General features: G+C 57.6%; 2 protein-coding genes across 21 annotated transcripts in view; both read right to left on the bottom strand.

Annotated features, from left to right (window-relative positions):
- The window catches only part of LLGL2 (LLGL scribble cell polarity complex component 2), a 33,851-nt gene extending 23,434 nt beyond the window's left edge, over positions 1-10,417 (bottom strand). For 4 of the 15 annotated variants that reach the window (XR_009537693.1, XM_060135135.1, XM_060135136.1 and 1 more), the window contains exons 1-3: positions 10,265-10,397; positions 763-990; positions 33-118 (exon numbers count right to left, since the gene is read on the bottom strand). The gene's annotated coding sequence lies outside the window, so the exon portion shown is untranslated. Of the gene's footprint in view, positions 1-32; positions 119-762; positions 991-10,259 lie in introns of all 15 variants that reach the window. The other 11 variants (XM_060135137.1, XM_060135134.1, XR_009537694.1 and 8 more) reach the window with 10 other exon arrangements.
- Positions 10,418-11,429: 1,012 nt separating this feature from the next.
- Positions 11,430-19,219, bottom strand: TSEN54 (tRNA splicing endonuclease subunit 54). Of its 6 annotated transcripts, none has more exons than XM_060135196.1 (11): positions 18,378-19,219; positions 17,888-18,052; positions 17,726-17,789; positions 17,558-17,641; positions 17,131-17,229; positions 16,097-16,149; positions 14,450-14,551; positions 13,619-14,265; positions 12,871-12,943; positions 12,452-12,568; positions 11,430-11,944 (listed from the first exon to the last, which is right to left on the bottom strand). In XM_060135196.1, the coding sequence occupies exons 4-11, from the start codon at positions 17,621-17,623 to the stop codon at positions 11,794-11,796; spliced, it is 1,308 nt and encodes a 435-aa protein (XP_059991179.1). In that variant the 5' UTR covers positions 17,624-17,641; positions 17,726-17,789; positions 17,888-18,052; positions 18,378-19,219; the 3' UTR covers positions 11,430-11,793. The 6 variants fall into 6 exon arrangements, with proteins under 6 accessions (XP_059991179.1, XP_059991177.1, XP_059991178.1 ...); XM_060135194.1 differs by lacking the exon at positions 18,378-19,219 and adding an exon at positions 18,196-18,283; XM_060135195.1 differs by lacking the exons at positions 17,558-17,641; positions 18,378-19,219 and adding an exon at positions 18,196-18,283.
- Positions 19,220-19,402: the final 183 nt, after the last annotated feature.

The following is a 19,402-nucleotide window of genomic DNA, read 5'->3' on the forward strand; positions in this document are numbered from 1 at the left end:
TGGGGTGGGGGTTGGGGGTGGGGTCTGCACACCTGGGCAGATTCTTCCTTCTAACTTCAGGGAAGGCTCTCCAGCGACTCGGCTTAGGCTGCTCCCACCCGCCACAGCCGTCCGGAACCTGAGTGAGTGAGGTGCAGAGCACACAGTCGGGGGGTGCTGGCCCACCCCACCCCACAGCCGGGGCCCGCGGGGGAGCTGGGTCCGCCCCCACGGCTGCTGGGGGTCTCTCTGGAAGCCCAGGCTTGCAGGCTGCCCCACCTCCCACCCTCAGCTCTGGCTCTCCAGTTCCAGCTCCCCTGGGCTCTGATGGGGTGTGCTCGGAAAGGCTCCCTTTCCCAGGGGCCCAGTGGAGAGTAATCAGGGGAGAAATCTGCTCCCAATAAAGAAACCAGCCCCAGGCCCCCAACTGTCCTCCCACCGTAGAATGCATTCCCAGTCCAGGGGGAACTATTTCTGGCTCATCCTTGGGGGAAGCGGGTGGGATCACATGTGCTCCAGCTTCCGGCTTCCAGGAGCACAACCTCCCACTGACCACAGGACACCAAGGCCCGTCCTCGGAAACACAGGGGCTCAGGCCCACCCTGGAAATGGCTCCATTCACGCCTGACACTATAAGGGAAGGAGGCAGAGCCAGCCCCTGCCCTGGAGGAGCTTACTCTGGGGTAGGGGCAGGTAAAGACAGGACAGTGCACAGTGCCGGGTACCCTGATGGGGGGGCACAGGGGCATCCGGCCCAGACTCGGCAACAGGGGAGTGTCCTACCAGAGAAGAAGGTAGTTAAGCTGAGACCCGAAGGATGCCCTGAAGTTTCTGGCTTCTTGAAAGGTGACAAAAATTAACCGTCAGGCCAGACTTTGCATATGAATGGACCCTGGCAGGCACATGCGTGGCAGAGTTGGGGGGACTTTCTGGCAGAGAGCATGTCCCAGGGCAATCCAAACATCTCCAGCTGGGAACAGGCGGAGACCAGCCCTCTGAACGCCTCACCTTCTGGGGACACCGAAAAGGCCACCACTTGTGAGAGGGTTGGAGAGTAGAGGTCTGTGCCTTCACATTTTGGGGGGGCCAGAGCAGAACGGGGAGCCCCACTTCTCCAAGGAACAGCAGGTAGTCGGGAAACTCCCAGGTGCTCACTTGACCCGAGGCCCCGCAGTGGGTTCAGGGAACAAACACGGGAAAGTCCCAGAGGCTCCTGGGCCTGGGAGTGAAAACAGACTCGGGGCCTGCAGCGACCTCGGCCTCCTGGACAAACAGCTGGGCTGGTGGCCTCGCATTCCAGCCATGGGGGAGGGTAGCGCCAGCTCATCAACCTGCCACCCCAGGCTCCTGGCGATGCCCCGTCTCCCTCTCCCGGCCCAGGTCACTGGGTCAGAAGCCAGAGGAGGCTGGGAGGGACGCCCTGGAGGAGGAAACGGGCCTGCAGACTCCAGGGAGAGGCCACCCTGGGCTCTGCCCCGGGGACCCTCTCAGGCTGCAGGGTGGGGACAAGCGGGAACAGGGCCATCTGTGCCAAGGACCCACAAAGGCTCAAGGGTGACACCGCCCAGTCCCAGGGGCAGACGTGCAGGTAGGAGTGGGGGAGACAGGATGCGGAGCTGGGTGGGAGAAAGCCCCACTCGGGGAGGGAGGGCGGGCACTCCATCCACCCGGCTGCCCCTTGGAGCCCCTGCTGCCTACCAGGCACTGAACCAAACCTTTGTGTGTTAGAACAAGGTGCACCTAAACCTCATCCTGGATGCTCGTTCTCCTTCCAGAAGCCTCCCTGGAAGGTGAGTGGAACATCCCCACGCGGCAGACATGGAAAGAAGACCACAGAAGCTGGGCAACTCATCCAATCCCTAAGAAGGTACCAACAGAACTAGATTTGACCCCAGGTGTGGTGAACTCCCCAATCTTAGGTCTCTGGGAGGCAGCAAAGGATGCACAGACAGGACAGAGGATGCCTAGTTACAGCCGTGCAGTTCCAAGGCGCAGACACATGCAGACACACACACTCCCACATGCCTTCAGCTCAGAGCCAAGCAAGCAGTGTGGGTCCTGGCCTCTGGTGAGGTCTGGCTGGGCAGAGCCGGGGGCCCTTGCCTGGACCTGCCACTCATTCCAGCCGGGGGCTGGAACACCACTGGCCTGGGGTGACGGAGCCAGGACCTTCAGCGTAGCTCCCAGTACAGAAAAGCTGCCCATGTCAAGGCATAAAAAAGTACCATCCCTTCTTGAAGGCGGACAGGTCTGGGACTGGCTGGACTTACCTCCAAGCAAACCCTCAGCTCCACTCACCCCAGGCAAGAGGTTCTCTGCGGAGAAGCTTCAGGAACCTGGGCCTGGAGCTCCCTGGTGTGGAACAGATCCTACCTACTCAACCCACTCCTGACGGGGGCGGGGAGACGTAAGGGAAAGAGCCCAGGGCTTGGGACCCACAGCCAGGGCTCAAGCACCACGGCTCGGCTCCTCCAAGCTGGGTGGCAGCTCCTCGAGGTCCGGAGAGCTTGTCTGCTGCAAGCAGTGGAAGCAACGGCAGAAGCCATTGCCTGGCGCGGAGCAAACACTGTCTGAGGACCGGGCATACGACCATGACAGACAGACAAGATCCTCCAGCTCACCAAGCTTACATCCTGGCAGGGGAGCGCGATGACTAAGAGGTACACAAATCAGTCAGCGGGACGGTTTCAGAGAAAGCTCAGAGCCTACAAGAAAATAAGGGAAGATGCTCAGCTCGAGTGACTAGGGTTTGGTGGTCAGGATTCAGCGAACCTTCCCGAGTCTGGGTCTGCGCATTTGCCGTTCCTTCTGCCTGGGGTTCTTTTCCTCCAAATACTCACGAGCCTCCCTCCCTCGCCTCCACTCCAACGTGCGCACGCTGAATGAACGAACAGAGGTGATAATACCCAGTCCTGAATGGTAGGAAGTGGTCAGCCCGCGGGAGGATTCGGGGCAGGGCGTGTCAGGCAGCAGGCTTCCGTGCAAGGAGGGATGACATGGGTCAGAAGGGGGGTCTGGTGGGCCACAACAAAGAGCTTCAGTTTGACTCTACTGGGAACCCCCTGACAGTCCTGGGCAGGGGCCTGATGTGGTCCGCCCTCCCCTCCCCCACCCCATGTCCCCTTCTGCTTGGCCCTGTGTCCATCTCCTCAGCCCCCGCACCAGCCCCATTCACTGTGGTCTCCGTGCTTTCGTCTCCACGTTTCTCTCTGACATAACCTTGCCCCTCAAGCAGCATACAAAAAATCACCTTCCCAAAATCAACTCCCCCTGACCCCATCCGGACCACGGTCACCGTGCTCCCTCAGCGCTCGACTGTGCCTTATGCTAAAATGATGCCTAAAACCACTGTGGACTCGGGCACTCGTCTACCTCTGTGGACGGTCTCCCCCGCCTTGTCCTGCTTGTCATTAAGCTGCTGGGAAAAATCAGAAGCAACCTAAGCGGCCAACAACAGGGGGCAGGTGAAGGGTGCTCAGCCCGACGATGGAAAGGGTACAGTCGTGAAAAGGGCGGGAGACGATGGCCATGGAAACATACGTCCAATGTATCCAAGAGTCAGGTAGAGTCTTAAAAATATTTACATAAGTCGACAACACAGTGGAAGGGTTATGGGATTACTGGTGATGCTTTTCTTCTTTCTGTTTATCTGCCTCCCAGGCAGGGGAAATAAGAGGATCACACGGGAGGGGCCCAGGTCCTGGTCAGGTGTGAGGGCGGCCCTGCGCTCACAGTTGGCACTCAGTCCTGCTGGGGGATCGCTCCTGCCCCGCCCACGGCTATGGACACCAAATGGGCACAGAGGCAGGGAGTAGACAGGTGGGTGGAACCAGCTGTGTGGCCTCATGTTTCAGGCGCCCCTGGTCCGGGGCGAAAGGATGTTACTGCTTTGCAGGCTATGACGGGTGAGGTGGCTGTGAGCCTCAACAGGAAGGCCTGGGAGGAGCTGGCAAGCTCTCAGGTGCTGTACGCTTCACTGTCGCTTTTACCGCGAGGGATGTGGGGTAACAGAGCTCAGGGGCCCCCCAGGCTGAGAAGCCCCCCAAGTCTGACGCCAAGAAGGGTCTGAGGCAAAGACTGGGGAAGGAAGGAGCTCCGAGGGTCCCGGCTTCCTGCGCTGGGGGTGCCACCTGGCTAGAGCACAACCCGTGCCGGGGGCGCTTCCTGAGAAGAAACACCTTCTCCATCCGCTGAACTTCTAAAGATTGCCCAACCTCGGCCTCCATTCCTGTCCACTGCGCCCTCCGTCCGTGTCCAGACCTACCTCTGAGCCGCCCTCCCTGCTCTGCCGGGCTCTCTGGTCCCTCGGTGGCGGTGGGGGGTGCGCGTAGGGTATAGGGCTGGCTGGGCCATGAGGCTTGCTGACCTGTGGCTGATTCGTACTCATTCTCCCCACAGGTCTGTGCCGCGTGCGTGGAGCTGGCCTGAAGAGTCCCCCGCGGGCAGCTGACCTGGCAATTCCCTTCGCTCTCACTGCTCTAATCACCCAACACTGTTGCCCGCCAGTGAAACATACCAGGGCCTAGAATTGGTCTCCCCACACCCTGATGCCCACCCTGGAAAAGAAAAGGAGAGCTGCGTACTTGGCAACAGGCTAGCAAATTCACACCCTGTCTTCCCTTCCCATCCTCTGCACAGACCCTGTGGCAGGCACGCACATAGACCCTGCCCCCACCCCTGCATCTCAGGAGCTCAGGGCAGAGACCAGTGGAGGCAGAGAAGAAATAAGTGCAGGCGAGTGGGCTTGTCTTGTCTCCCCGCTCTCAGCAGCAGGTCTGATTGTGTCACAGGGAGGAAGACGGGGGTCCCCAGAGCAGACGGCTCATCCCACGCTGGCACTGTTTGGGGTGCCTGGGCTAATCTATCCCCAGGAGACCAAGGCTTGGCCAAGCTGCGTCAGCCTGTGCTGGAGGTGTGTGATGGGCCAGCCCCCTAGAAGGTCCCTCCACAGCCTGGGCATTTCCACTGAGCTGCTGAGAGAGGCTACATCCGGAAGCAGGACTCTGGACATCTCAGGCCCACGGGAGAGAAGGCTCTTGGGGCCACGCTAGCACCTGCTCGTGTTCACGATCTCCGGGAGCACGCACGGCACGAGGCGCAGTCCCAGGCTCCCCTCTGCTCGTGCTTCCCACGGCCGGCTGCTGCTAAGCTGCCCTCCCTTCCCCGACATCCTGCGTGTAGCTTTGGCCTCCGTCCGCCGGCTGTGAGTTCGCCCCTGCACCTCCCACGGCAGGGAGTGGTAAGAGAGGGCTGTAAGCAGCTGGGGCAGCTGCTGACCCTTGGGCACCTGTCCGTCCCAACTCAGATGCCCACGGCTGCTTTGCCAGCGCCTGAGTTATCCTGGGAAACCCAATCTCCCAGAGGCACTGGGCAGCCCCTGGCCAGCAGCTTAGCAACCAAACCTTGGCAGAAAGGGCACCTCTGTGGAGGTGGGACTAGAACGCCGAGAGCGAGGGGGTGGGAACCACAGAATGGTTGTCGCTGTTGTTGTTAGGTAATGAAAGGGATCGAGAGGGACTGTGGCCAGATGCTACTTGAAGCACTTTACAAGCAACATCTCATGTAACTCTTACAATTACTTACGAAATAGCCAGTTCTGAGAGCTACGGAGGCTGGGCAGTAAGAGTCCACGTCCCAGTCTGAACGCCAGCCAGGCTGCAGACCGTCTGCTCAGTTCAAGCCTCCCTCCCAGGACAAAGGGGCTCGCCAAGAGCAGGCTGGATGGGACCACCTGGGGTCAGCAACTAGAGCCTGACCTGGCCCTCCACCCCTCACTGTCCGTCCCACGGAGCCACAGGCCAGTCCCACAGCCCTGGGAGGGCCCTCCTGCCACCCCCAGGCTCTTCCTGCAGGGTGAGTGGGAAGTCGGAATGCGTGCGTCCTCCCCACGTCCCCATCCTGGGGGCCTCGGTCCCCTTCTGCAATCCAACACCAGACTCTCTCCAGGGAAGTGACAGACTGGATGTGGTCAAGCACAAGGAAAAGCAAAGCAGTTCTGGGGAGAACACTGACGACTTGCCCGGGGTGGGCGTGGGTGGGGGTGGGCAGGCTGCCTGGCTCATCCCATCAAGCTCCATCCCACGGCCTCCGACTTGCCTCAAGACGTGAATGGCTGACCCAAGCAGCTTCCAGGCTATGTCATCTCCAGGGGGGAGGAACCGGGCCCCACCTGACCTGTCCATGGTTGCATCTCCAGTGCTTAGTGCCCTCACACCTGAGAGGCACCCAGCATTTACTTAAAGAACTCCCTCACCTCCTGCAAGTCTGTGCTGAAATGTGACCTTTTTGACGAGGCCCATCCTGACCACTGTTTAAAGTTGCAACCTGCCCCCCTCCCAAGGGGTCTTGATCCCCGGCTTTAGTTCTTACTCTGTAGCTCGTATTGCCTTTTAACAGATTATTTACTACCTACACTCATTTCCAGTCACTCACGCTTCCCATCCTTTAGAATTTGAGTCCTGTGACGGCAGAGACCTTTGCTTGGTGCAAGGATCAGGCCTGGTGTCTAAACCACACCGCACATACAGAGGCACCAATAAATACTTGTTGAATAAATGAACAGCTGGGACTGAATGGGGATCAGGTAGGCAAAGGTGTTCTCCAGTCAGGAGCCGCTGACCCTCAAGAGTACTGGGCTGGGGCCCCACGGCGTCCTCAGGGAACTTCCCCGTCCTGTTCTCAAGTCTCTGACCAAGGCCAGGGCCGTGTGCCTATCACGCCTGACATACCTTACAGGTCCTGCCTCAGCCCCAGGCTCCAGGACACCCAGCTCCTTGGCAAGTAGAGCCAACAATAACATTATTTACTAGAATCAAACAGTCCTGTACCCAGTCCCTCTCATCAAACCCTGGGAACACCGAGGCAGGTGTCTCGAGAAAAGTCTCCTGTCTCTGCTGAATTCCTGAAGGGTACAGTCAGGTATCTAGCAGCTTCCCTGTCCCCACGCCCAGAGGAGCCTCTCCTAGCTCACAAGAATTCACTGTGGTCCCTGGGAAGGGGAAGAAGGGGAAGGAGTGGGGTGACTCTTCAAAGGACCAGTTTCCTCTGAGAGGCAGGGCGGGGAGGGAAGGCCACCCCCAAGGGAGCTGGGCAAGCCCCATGCTGACAGGGCACAGGGAGAGGAGGCTTTCCCGGGGGATCCTAGGGAGCCAGGGCTGGAGAAGAGCGAATAGTACTGGTGGCCCTACTGGGGGACGCCCATCTTCCATCCCATACCCCACTTTCTCCCTGAAAACTACTCCTGGGCAGGGGAAAACAAAGTTGCCAAACAGACCTGGCATGCCTCAGGAGACCCAGGGGGAGCCCTGATAGTGATATCGCCTGATGAGATAAGAAGGCCTCTCCGAGCTGAGTACTCAGGATAAGTGAGTCCAGGCAGCCAGTGCTCTTCAAGGCAGCCAACCCAGGAGCAAGGGCCATTGGCTTCTCGGGTCTCCACCCTGGCCCCCGATCCAGGTGTCTCAGAAGCTGCCTCTGCACGTCAGGAAGGACCCCCTTCACGGAACACCACATGGCCCCTGGAGACGCTTGCCAGGGATGCTCAACGTCTCCAGTGCGGTAGATAGGGGGTCACAGACTGATGGCAGAGAAGCCAAACTTTCCAGCTCCGTGTACCATTTTCTCTATGGGAGGGAGGGTCCTGGGGCCAGGAAGTCCTGGCAGGAGAGGATACCCCTTCCCTAAATGAGGTTGAAAGGAGGCACTGTGGCGTTCACAGAAAATCTCCTTAATTACAACAGAGCAGTGCAGGAATGTGCTACCCCAACCTATCCGCCCACCAGGGTGCAGAATGTATACAGCCAAGCCTTCCCCCCGAGCAGAAAGCAAAGCAGATTAGATTGTACACACACACTCCTCCCAGGAAAGGCCTGCCAGCGGGGGTCCGGCCGTTAGGCCTCACTCCTGGCTTTTCCAAGGAGCAGCAGAAGTCCCAAGGGCCCCTGGAACCCGAAGTGAGGTTAGGAGAGGCCACTGCCCTCTACCTCTGCTCTCCAAGGAGCAACATCCTCATTCTAAAAGTTCTGATCTCCAGAGGCTTTCAGAAATCAGGATTTCTGGACAGAGAAGCCAAATTCCCTCACAACCCGTCAGGCACATCCGAAAAGGCCCAAGTTCCCGCAAGTGACCATGCTCTGTATGCTTCGTGGGGACGCTAAGCAGCCCACCCTCACCTGGCGCCAGCTATGTGCCAGGCCACACGTGTTTATGACATTTTTCATCCTCTCGTCAACAACTGTAAAAACAAGGCTTGCTGAGGTTTGGTTAAGTGACAGAGCCAGGGTCACCCAGCAAGAAACCGGCAAGGCACAATTCAAAACTACACCTGAGTCGAAAAACACTAAAAAACTTAATGAGCACTATATCTGAGGAAAGACCGTGAGGCTCGAGAGAGAAGTTGTTTTCTGTCTTATTTTACACTTTCTAAAACACTTCATTTGCCCCAGTGGGCTCCTATTACCTTTTTTATTTTTTAAACCAATGGGGTCAGCTGGGATTAAGGGCCTTTTTCTTTCTTTTAATGCTACTGTGCATGAAAGCGCTACTAAGTGCTAAGTCACTAAGTGATTAAAATTATATTAATCTGGAACTTCCCTGGTGGCGCAGTGGTTAAGAATCCACCTGCCAATGCAGGGGACACGGGTTCGATCCCTGGTCCGGGAAGATCCCACATGCCGTGGAGCAACTAAGCCCGTGCACCACAACTACTGAGCCCACGTGCCTACAGCCTGAGCTCTGCAACAAGAGAAGCCACTGCAATGAGAAGCCGGCGCACCAACAAACAGTAGCCCCCGCTTGCCGCAACTAGAGAAAGCCCACACACAGCAACAAAGACCCAGTGCAGCCAAAAATAAATAAATAAAAAATATAAATTAAAAAAATTATATTAATCTGCTGCTAAAGGGGATACTCCATTGCCTCAAGGAAAAGTAGGGATGCAGGATGACCCCAGACCTTGGAAACACTGCCCAGTGGCTCCCACAGACAGTGGCCCAGTCTAACTTCAGAGAATAGGAGCAAGCACTGGTCAGAGCCCCCAGAGCTGGGTTTGAGCCCTCACTGACATAAGTGAGCACTGGGGTCAGATAGTTGAAGAAAACCAAATCTGAATCCCCTGTGCATAAAATAAAGAAGTTGGACCATTCCCATGCTTCAGCTCACAAAGACCCAGACTGTTCCTCAGAAGCCACTTCTGACTTGGGCTTCCCCTGGGCTGGGCTAGGGCTCTTCTGTTCTGCTGCTCTATTCCTCCCACCTGGGGTTTCCTGTCTCCCTGACACACTCCTCCCCTCCCTGCTCAGAATGCCCTCTGCAGCCTGACAGGACCTTGAGTTGTAAACTCTGCAGAGGCTCCCTAGAGCCCAGGTTAAGACGCCCTGCATCTGGCACATGGATCCCCATGGGGACGGCGCCGAGTCTACGCCCCGCCCACCTCACCCAAAGCTCACCTGTCTCAGGTGAGAGCCTCAGGAGGCCACACCACGGCTCTCCTAGTTACAGTCAGTTCTCCCCACAGCCAAAGCTTGGTGTGTCTGTGAACCGTCCAGCCTGAGCAAACCAAGAGCAAACTTTGCACACTTTCTTTGGCAAGACGGTATTTTTCACTTCTTGCCAAGCCCCAGTGTCCCGCAGCGCAGCCCAACCCCCGTGGTCTTGGAAAAGAGACTGGGTCTCCGTAACGTCCCCTAAAAGTATCCAAAGCCACCTGAGGCGGAGAAAGGCCCCAAGACCCAAGTCCCTTCCGCGGGCTTCCTGTGTCTGGGGATTAGGAGGCACAAAGGGCCGGCAGGGAGAAGGCCCAGATGGCAGAAGCAGGGGCTAAGCCGCCAACGTAAAGCGCTCCGGCCCCCGCTCGCGGAGAGAGGGCCACTCTGGAGACGCGCGTCGCCTGCCTTTCCGGCCAGGCGCCTTACACGTGGGGCCCGAGACCCGGAGACTCCGTCTCCGCCCGCAGTGACCCTCGCGCCCAGCCGGGCCGAGCACCTGTTTCCCTGCTCTCCAAAGCCAACACTATTGTGCAAACCCGAAACCCAGATTCTGTAATCGCGGGCGGATCAGGCACAGAAAAGTTCCCAGCGGCACTTTCTACAGGTGTTTCTCCCAGACGAGCGGAGCGACGGGATCCGGAGCGAGGCGAGCGGATCTGCGCGCAGCCCTCCCCGCCCAGCCCGGAGAAGCCAGGGGTCCCGGCCCTCCCCTGCCTCCCCGCCCCGAGTGGCGGGCGCCCCAAGTGGCGGGCGCCCCGAGGGGGCGGGCTCGACTAGGTGGGTCCCGGCCCTCACCTCACCTGGAACTCCAGGCCAGCCCCCGTCCGAGGCCTCCGCGTCCCTCGGCGCCGGCCGCCGGCTCCGCTCGCTCCGCCGCGGGCCCACGGGATGCTGGGCGACAGTCTCCTTCCTGCTCACCTCCGGCGCGGCGAGCAGGGGGCGGAGCCGCCGCTATTTACATAAAGGGTGAGCCGGCCGGGCCGCTGAACCCGGAGCGCAGTGCCCCAGCGGCCCGCCCCCCGGGCCTGGCCCCGCCCCCGGTAGCGCAAAGCCTTAGAGGCCGAGCGCAGCGCGGGCGCCCTCGGGGAGGGCGGCGGCCGTGCTCCGGCCAATCCGCGGCTCCGTGGACCGCGGGGGCGGGGCCGAGGTCTGCGTGAATATGTACGAGGCACTGCCGGCCCGCCCTCGGCCTCACCTGGGCTCACCTGGGCGCACCTGATCGCAGGACGCCACGCCGCGCCCAGTGTCCCGCCGCCTCCCAAAGGAGGAAATAGTTCCCGGAACGCGCGGCTGCCCCGGGCCACCTCCTAAACCAGGCGATCGGTTCCTCCCACAACCTGGCCCCGAGCTGTCCCGGAGGGAGGGGCATAGCCCGGCCGGCTCTTCCTGTCCGGGTCCCTCAGAGCAGACCCCAATCAGAGTGGGTGACCGGCGAACACAGGGCCAAGTTTCGGGACCCAAGAACTAGGGGGTTTGAAGACTGGGGTGTCGCCGAGGCGCCTCCTCTCTGGGCGGCCTCCAAGCCTGGACCTTCTTCCGAGTCACCGGCAGCAACAGCGACCGGAGTTTTCAGCACGACGAGGGAGGGGATTAGGAACGAGGAGACAGGAGCAGAAGGGGCGCGGCCCGCACAGCTCAGAAAGACTAGGATTCAAGCCACACCGACATGTCGCCTCTCGGCCGCCCCTCTACCCGGACCTGGCTGCGTTCAGGGAAGGAGCAGTGGAATGCCATCTTCCCTCTTCGGACCACCCTTCTGAAAGCCAAGCTAGCTAGACGTCAGTGACTTCCCAGAGAAAGGGTCGGGTCGCATTCCTGCCCTCCTGAGAGCTGCTCTTAACTCTAGCACCAGAGGACGAAGTACTCTCTGTGGGTGGATACAGCAGGGGCGAGTGCCTGGGGGCCAGTTCCACGGACAATGGGATGCTGGGTAGGGAGGACTCGTCCAGTATATCCAGCCACAGCAGAAAAGGGATCTATTTTTTAATGGCTTTGGCTTTATCGCAAGAAGCAGGCACCCTCTCATTTAAAGGCACAGAGTCCTCTCTTCTGCCCCGCCTCGCTGGTCTCTGAAATCTAGTCCTGAGTTCCAAGGGGATTTACTGCAAGGCAGCAATCTCAGGCCTGGGGCATGGAAGTGCTGCAGCAGCCAGGTAGGGGGGGCAAAGCTCCCCTCTCCTGCAAGCATCAGACACCCAGGGCCAAGGCCCAGACTAGCCTCTGAAGCTACAGGTCAGAGTCTGGGTGTAGGAGGCAACTGAGATGGTCCCTGAGAGCAGACAGTCCAGGTCCCTCAGAGCAGACCCCTGGCCCGGCCAGAGCTGCGTGGTCAGTGCTCCAGATCCCTGGGTAGCGTGAAGTCCCTGAAGCTGTAGAAGGAGATGTCTCCGTGATCCACCAGGGCAAAGATCAGAGGAACATCCCCGCTCTGGTAGGACAACCGCTTGAGGGTGCAGAGGTCTGGGACTGGCTCATCAAATCTGCAAGAATCAAGGTTAGACTGAGACCTGAACACAGCCCACCCATAGGCTTTGAGAACCCAGCCCTCTGAGGCTCCCAGGGAAGGGTAATTGTAAGACAGGAGTTGGGGGTACAAGAAGTCTGGCCCCTGGGCTCTCCTGTCTGCAAACTGCACGGCTCTGATTAAGTTCTCCAAGTAACACCCAGAGCCCTGGTTGGGTAAGGGGACTAGGAAGAGTAAGGTTCTCGCCACTCTTGACCTGGAAATCCCTCTGATTCACATCCCTTCTGCTGGGTGAGCCTGGGACTAATGTGGCACAGGAGAGAGACTACTTGAAAATGCCAGGAATGAGAGGTGAGGATTGGGAAGCCTGGGTTCCTGTAGCACTAACTGGCTATGGGGCCTCTCTCTGGACCGCTGGTTCTTTTCAGGGACTGACGAACTAGCCAGGGGCATGGAGAGGAGGTCCAGCTGGTTTACAAGAGAACTGGCAGCAGCCCGGGGGAAGTGCTCGCTGGTCCCGTACCCACTAATGCACATCCGGACATAGGGCTTGCCAGGGTTATTCTTTCGGAAGGTGGCCACGGCATCGGCCTGGTAAACATCAAAGCTGATCTCCAAGCCCCCAGACTTCTCCACCAGCCTGAGGACAGAGTGAGAAATCTTAGGAAACAGGGGCTCTCCTCCCCCATCTTTTCTTTCCACACCACCCTTTCGCTCCCCCAGTTCCTCCAGGGGGACTAAGGAGGGACAGCTACCTTATCTGAGAACCTGGGGAAAAATCTACTCTTGTCTCTCACTCCTCCCTCTCCCCTAGATATACATGAATATTAGCCAGGGTAGGGGTCTCTAGAATGATTCCCCCAGCTCATGCCCAACTTCAGGAGTAAAATCCCAGCTACCAACTCCTGCCGGCACCCGAAGTACTGTGGAGACAGGCACTACCTGGAAACTCGCCGCACGCCTCCATCAGCAAGGTGTGTCGTCTGCAGCACAGAGATATGCTGAAGGACTGTGGCTAAAAGGATGGTGAAAATAAGGCGTTGGTGAGGGGAGTCAACTCTCCAGACTCCCCCTGACATTTCTGAATCTGCCATCTAGTTTAGGGTTGCCAGATTTAGCAGATTTCTTTTTTTTAGTATAGGTATGCCCTATGCAACTTTTGGAATATACATATACTAAAAAAATTAGTTGTTTATCTGAAATTCAAATTTAACTGCTCTGACAACACTACTCTAGTTACTTACAACTCACCATGTTCCCATTAAGGACGGTAATTCTGAATTCATTAACACAATTCTTGCCTATTAGTTCTCTATTCTTAACATGCAGGGCATACAAGAAGCTTTCTATTTATTTGACCAATATATCACCCCCTTGTTCTCCTCTGACAGAGCTGGGAGAACAGGGAACCACAGCCAGTTGGTGGCAGAGCCACTCCACATGCATCTCGTTTATGATTTTAAGGATGTGGTTGTAGTTTGCATTCCTCCTCGCCTCTCCTTGGGCACTGACTTGCCATTTCTAAACCTTCCCACCTGGGTCTCTTTGCTGCCTCCCAGAATGGACTATCCTTGTGGGTTCCACTCCACTGACAGCTCTCTCCTCCCCCATCTTCCTTAAGCCTCCATCAGTTGTGGTCAATCCATGCCCCCTTCAAAGTCTTGTGGCCTATGGCAGGATGAGGGGGTACCTGGGGAGTCTGCCTGACCGGGACTCAGCAAGGGCGTGACAGGCTGGTCCCACAGGTGTGGGGGGCGGCTCTGGGTCTTCTGCAGGTGCCGCCTCTGCAGCAGCTGCTTGTACTCCTGCCAGCTGGAGCAGCGCTGCACCTCGGGATCCGAGTTTACATCCTCCCGGAAGTGCTGGGCCTCCTCTGCCTGTTGCTCCCGTTCCCGCCTGGAGAGCTTCTCCTTCCGCTGGTTTAGCTTCTGGCACCAGGACTCAGCGTCTGTCTCCCGCCCTGCCACGTTGGCCGGGAGCAGCTCTGGGGCGGGGGCAAGCAGGAGGGTATGGCGACTGTCTGAAGCCATGTTGGGGAAGGAGATCTGCTCAAAGTTCCAGCGTGGCTTGCAAGCCCCCTTGACCCCGTTCTCCATTTTGCCACTCTCCTGGCTGCACCGCACCCCCTCCCTGGCCAGCCCAGGGCAGGGCTCCAGGGACCCCAGAAGCTGAAAGGGGCCCATGGGGCCCTTTACGGGGCTTGACTCCTGGGATTTCTCCTCTGGGCATCGGCTGTTCTGGTTGCGGGGAGGTGGGCTGGAGGTCGCCAGGCTCTCGGGTGTCCCATCCACCCCCTGCAAGGGGTTCTCCAGGGCCTTGGGCTTCTTAGTAATGGACCTGAGGGACATGGGGAGGAAATGCAGCACATCTGCTCCTGACTGCTGAGGTGCACGCGACCCACACGTGCCCTACTGCCTCCCTGAGCCCCAGCCCAGCTCTTAAGCCCGGGCATTCTCCAAGGCCCAAACACCAGCACCCCCTCAAGGCTCTCCCTGGGGAGTGGCCATGTGGGGAGCATTACTGAGAGCTGGAGCTCCTCCTCTTCCTCTTGCCATTCCGATCCTCCAAGCGCTGGACACTGCCATCCAAGTTCAGCTGCCTCTCGTAAGGGGACAGGACAGAGCTGTGGGTGAGAATGGGGCAGGCAACAGAACCACCTCCTCAGTCTGGTGCTCCCCGTGGAATGTGTGAGGGACTGACTCAGAGTAAGTCATGGGCCAGGGCTAGAGCCATAACCAAGGGCTAAGGCCCCAGGCAGACCTGCACATGGGGTACGTGGGGGCAGACACAGGGGCCTGTCCATGCAACTCTGTCCAGGCCTCTGGGTCTCACCAATGGCACCTCTGAACAGAGGTTCCCTGAAACCAGGGCTCCTGCAGAGCCAGCAATAAATAATTAATCCCTAGTGAGAAAAATCAGGGGGACGAGAAAACTTGGAAAATCAAGAAAAATGAAAATAAAACCCGTAGATACTACTGTAACGTTGTTTCTTACAAACACGCATACTGTCTTTCTCCATGTTTCTCCCTCTCAAAAATGACATTGTACTAACATACTACTGTGTAGTCTTTTCTTACACTCAACAGTATATTATGGACATGATCCATTCTTCCCTGCCGTGATTTTTTTATGCCTGTGAGGCTGTACTGTCCAATATGGTAGCCCTAGACAAAAGGGACTATTTAAGTTAAATTTAAATCTATTAAAATTAAACAAAATTAAAAATTCAGTCCCATGGTTACACAAGCCACGTATACTGGATAACACAGACACAGACCATTTTTTTCACTACAGAAAGTTCTATCAAATAGCGTTGCTCTAAGGGATAAACTTTAATCTGTATGACCATGCTTTCCCTGTTGGGCTTATAGTATGTTTCCAAAATCACTGATTTTTGCAAAGTGATGGTGTTTCATGTAAGCTCCCCACTAAATACAAGTTCTGTGGGGGCAGTGATTTTGCTCTCTGCTATTCCTCAGCAACCAGCATAGGGCCTGGCACCCAGTAGGTAGTCAATAAATATTGTTGAACAAACAACTGAATGAATAAACACGTTTCACAGGTGAACTTACACACACATCTGTGACTGTTTCCTTAAGATATGTTCCACTTTCAAGAATTAAAGGATGTGCTTGTTCTACAGCATGTGTGACATACTGTGAACCTGCAAAGGCTGTACCAGTTTCTCCTCCTCAGTCTGAAAGTCTCTGTGGCTCTTAGCTGTGCTGGATTACTAAGGTGTTGATGCTCAGAAGACCCAGAAGGAAAGAACCTTTAACCTAGCAAAAGGAATGTGAAACCCTACTCAGCTGTTAATTCCTCACTTGGTCCTTCATTCATATTTTCACTTAACAAATCTGCTTGCACACCTACTAAGTGCCAGGCACTGTTCCGGTACTGTATCTCCATTCTCACGCTGAGCTGTAGGTGCTCAGTTGTTATCTGTGGAGTGAACGGGATGAAGATGGGGCTCAATCTGATAGCCCAGGATAAGGTGAAATGACCCAGATTTGTCCCAACATGCTTCTCGATGGAGCACCTCCAGCCTGTTCAGAAAGCTGCAGTTCCCCAAGGATTCCAGGTAAGGAGAGGCCACTTTCTACTTTGGGGCCAGTCAGCCAGGTTCCAGGACTAGAATAAATTCGAGGGCAATAAGATAGGGATTTACCTTGCTTGGAATCGTCGAAGCACATAGCCCAGTCTCTTCAGGTGACTGAAGACCTCAAAAGATAAAAAAGTAGAGGTCAGACGTCCACTTTTGAAAACAAGTAGTTTCTCCAGACAGAAGCCATTCACCACACCCCCAGATTCCAAACCCTGGGACTGGTAGGACCACACTCCATTATAAACGCTTTCCCCAAACTAAGGTCTCAAGTCTCTGAATTCCTGTCTCTCACTTACTGTGGGCACAAACGACATTTAGCGGTTTCTTAATTTAAACACAAATCCCAAAACGCTGATAGTTGATGGACCAGGAAAAAAACTACACCCTAGAATATTCTGATACCAAAGCTGTCACCAGTGAAGCTCCTGACTACAATAAAGACAAGATAGCAGAAGGTGGTGAACACCTGGCCGCCCCGCAGCACCTCCATAGATGGGTGGAATGGGGGGAATAGTCTTTGGATGAACCACATGTTCATCCTTGTGTCCCTGTATCCACATCTGAGAGATGTAGGCAGGAATGCCCCCAGCTTGCTTGATCTCTCAAGCCTTCAACATAGCCAAGCACTTCTTCCTGGAAAGACCTTCTCTTGGCGTCTGTGATGCCACCTCTCCTGGTTTTTCTCCTGCATTGCCAGACCCTCTTCAGTTCCCTTATCTTCCCCCTGACCTCCTCAGGTTAGAGTGCCCCAGTTCTCAGACACAGCCCTCTACTCTGGCCACACCTCTGTACAGCCCAGTGGGGTTTGAAATACCATCCATGCCATCATGGTGTCCACATTTCTGTCTCTAGCCTGGTGCCCCTCCACCTCTTTGTCTTTTTCCTGGCACTCAGCTGTGAAGTCAATCATCCATTTGCTTCCTTACTTATATATTACCCAAGTGCCACCACTAGGATGTAAGCACCATGACAACAGAGCCCTTGCAGGTCTTGTAGCCTCAACACATGGCTCTGTGCGTAGCACCTCGGAGGTACTTATAAATACTCATTAGTTCAGTGGATGGGTGGCTTCTGTCCCACGAGAGGGTGGCAGATACCTGGTACTGCAGGAAAGTCACAGTGTCCTCAGTCAGCAGCAGCTGGTAGGCCTCTTGGATAGACAGTGGAAGGTCTTGGTGGAAGAGCTGGATAGAGCCCTGGAAGCGGGGCCAACAGCTCAGCTTGTGAACCGTCCCTGCAGTGGCACAGCCAATGAGGCAACTTCCCTGCTCTGATATCCGCGTGCTACGCCCCCCTCATCACAGCAAGAATAGGGCCAACCAGGAAGGGGAGGGGGGAGAGGGAGGCAGCACCAATAACTTCGACTGGAATGCCTGCTCCCTGCGTGGTATTCTTGTCTCCTGCTCTAGAAATCAGGTTACAAGCTCCCTGAACACTCAGTTGTATATACTTTTTCTCCAATAAAAACGTCCTTCCGGTTCCTTGGTCCCAACCCCTTCTCCACTCTCCCAGGGCCCCACTCACACACTCCAGCAGATACAAGGCCTCTTCCGGGTGAAGCCGCTGCCGGCCCTGCTCTGAGAAGCCCATAGTCTGCCAGAATTTACCCTGCGTGGGATCCAGACCAAATGTCACAAAAGAGCCAGGAGGGCAGAGAAGGCGGGTCCCCTGTCTCTGAACCCCACCGCTCACCGCAGGAGACTTCAACTCCACGAAGCCTTCTTCCGGTCTCCACTCGGCGGCCACCAAACTGCCCCTGGCGAGGAGTAGGGAGGGGTCCGTCTCAGTCTACCGGATTAGTCTACCGGGTCCGTCCGCCCCGGCTTTGCCCCCGCCCCGGCCCGGCCCCCTCACAGACGCTCCACGCGCTCCTCCGCCAGCAGCTGCCAGAGCTCCTCGCGGCACACTCGCAGTCGCTCAGCCTGGGCCGCTGAGCCGTCGGGGAGGAAGTCCTTGGGGCCATGCGAGCGCTGGGGCAGCTTCTGGGACCTGGAACGGGCAGCGAAGAGCTCCGGGGCACTGGGGAAGGAAGGGACGCGGGGTTAGCGCCGCGCAGTCGGGGCCGCTCGGCCCAGGCCTGGATCCCCGTCCCGGGTGCCCGGGCCCTTCCTGGCGCCCACTCTGCTGTCCCGGCGCCTCCCCCGAGCCGGGCCGCGCCGCACCTGAGCACGCGCCCGGCAGGCACCTCCACCGAGGCTGACTCGAGTTCGGGCTCCATGGGGTTGCGGTCTGCCGCTGCGCGCGCGCGCGCGCCCCGCCCACGCCCCGCCCACCTCCGGAACTCCGCGCGGCCCTAGCGCCCGCGGATCCTACCTCTGCTCCTCGGGTCTCCGGATCAACCCACCTGCTTTCCACCTTCCTGGGTGTCCTGGGTCCTAGAGGTTGCCCACAAACATGTGCCTCGATTCCGGGGGCGGAGAGCTTGCAGGTTTCTGGATTGGGAGGCGCTCCCCTCTCCTATCCCCAGCCCGCCTCTGGGCTTCTCTCTAGTAAAACTTGAGGAGCCCGGCGTTAGAAAAGTGTAGTATGAAGAGTCAAATGCGTGACCCTCCCCTCCGCAGCCCTGGGCTGCTTAGTCCCCACCACCCAAGCTGGACAGGGAGGTTAGAAGAGGGGGTTTAGAGAAGGGAGAGCTTTGGGTTCCTGAATTCCACCTTCACAAACTGAAGGTCACCGAGGGCTGTCAGGTGCAGTCTAGGGAGGTTCGGAGTTCCTTCAGGGTCTTCCGTTAGGCCCCTTCCTAGGGGGTCCGAAGCCGGGTTTCCAGGGCCGGGGCGGGTTGGGGGGAGGCGCTGTCCGACCCACGATGGTGCTGAAGCGCCACCCCAGCCCGTCATTAGCACCTCCTCAAGGCTGGGGTCCCCGCCGCCGCCACCGTGGGTCGTTCCGACACAGTCCGCTAGGTGGCACCATTGCTCCGACCAGTGGCTGTCGGTCGGAGACTCTGGCCGCGGGCGGAGGTCGCCGCGGGAGTCCCGGGAAGGGCGAGGGTCAAAGAGTAAGGGGGTCTTCCCAAGTGGGATTCCTGGGTCTCGGTTCCCAGATCCCTTCACATCACGTCTTCTGTCCCACCCAGTCACAAATAGGGTATCTCACCATTCGGTCTGAACTCTAGAGCCCCGGGTCGCCCGGGGCTCCACAGCCAGGAGGCAGCTGCGCGCACTCTCGGCCCCACCCACGCCGCTTCACCTGGGCGCATGCGCTGACCCGGCCAGCGTCCTCGGTCCGGACCAGAGAGAGGGGGCGGGGCCTGACGCAGATCGGGGCGGGGCCGTAGGCACTGACTGACAGTCCGACTGCGCTGCCGGGACGGTCCCTCCGCTCCCGATCCGGCCGGAGGGAGGGGGGAGGGGCGGGATTTCCTGCGGG

This window comes from Lagenorhynchus albirostris, chromosome 20, assembly GCF_949774975.1.
Source record: "Lagenorhynchus albirostris chromosome 20, mLagAlb1.1, whole genome shotgun sequence".
Classification (NCBI taxonomy): Eukaryota; Metazoa; Chordata; class Mammalia; order Artiodactyla; family Delphinidae; genus Lagenorhynchus; species Lagenorhynchus albirostris.

Bases quoted from the DNA above. Each gene is read 5' to 3' on its own strand.
- TSEN54 (XM_060135190.1), bottom strand. From the start codon at position 18,251: ATGGAGCCCGAACTCGAGTCAGCCTCGGTGGAGGTGCCTGCCGGGCGC. The intron at 18,053-18,195 runs GTGCGGCGCGGC...TTCCTTCCCCAG, and splicing joins CCTGCCGGGCGCGTGCTCAG to TGCCCCGGAGCTCTTCGCTG. The intron at 11,945-12,451 runs GTACGGGACCAG...TGATTCTTGCAG, and splicing joins GTCCGGATGTGCATTAGTGG to ATTTGATGAGCCAGTCCCAG.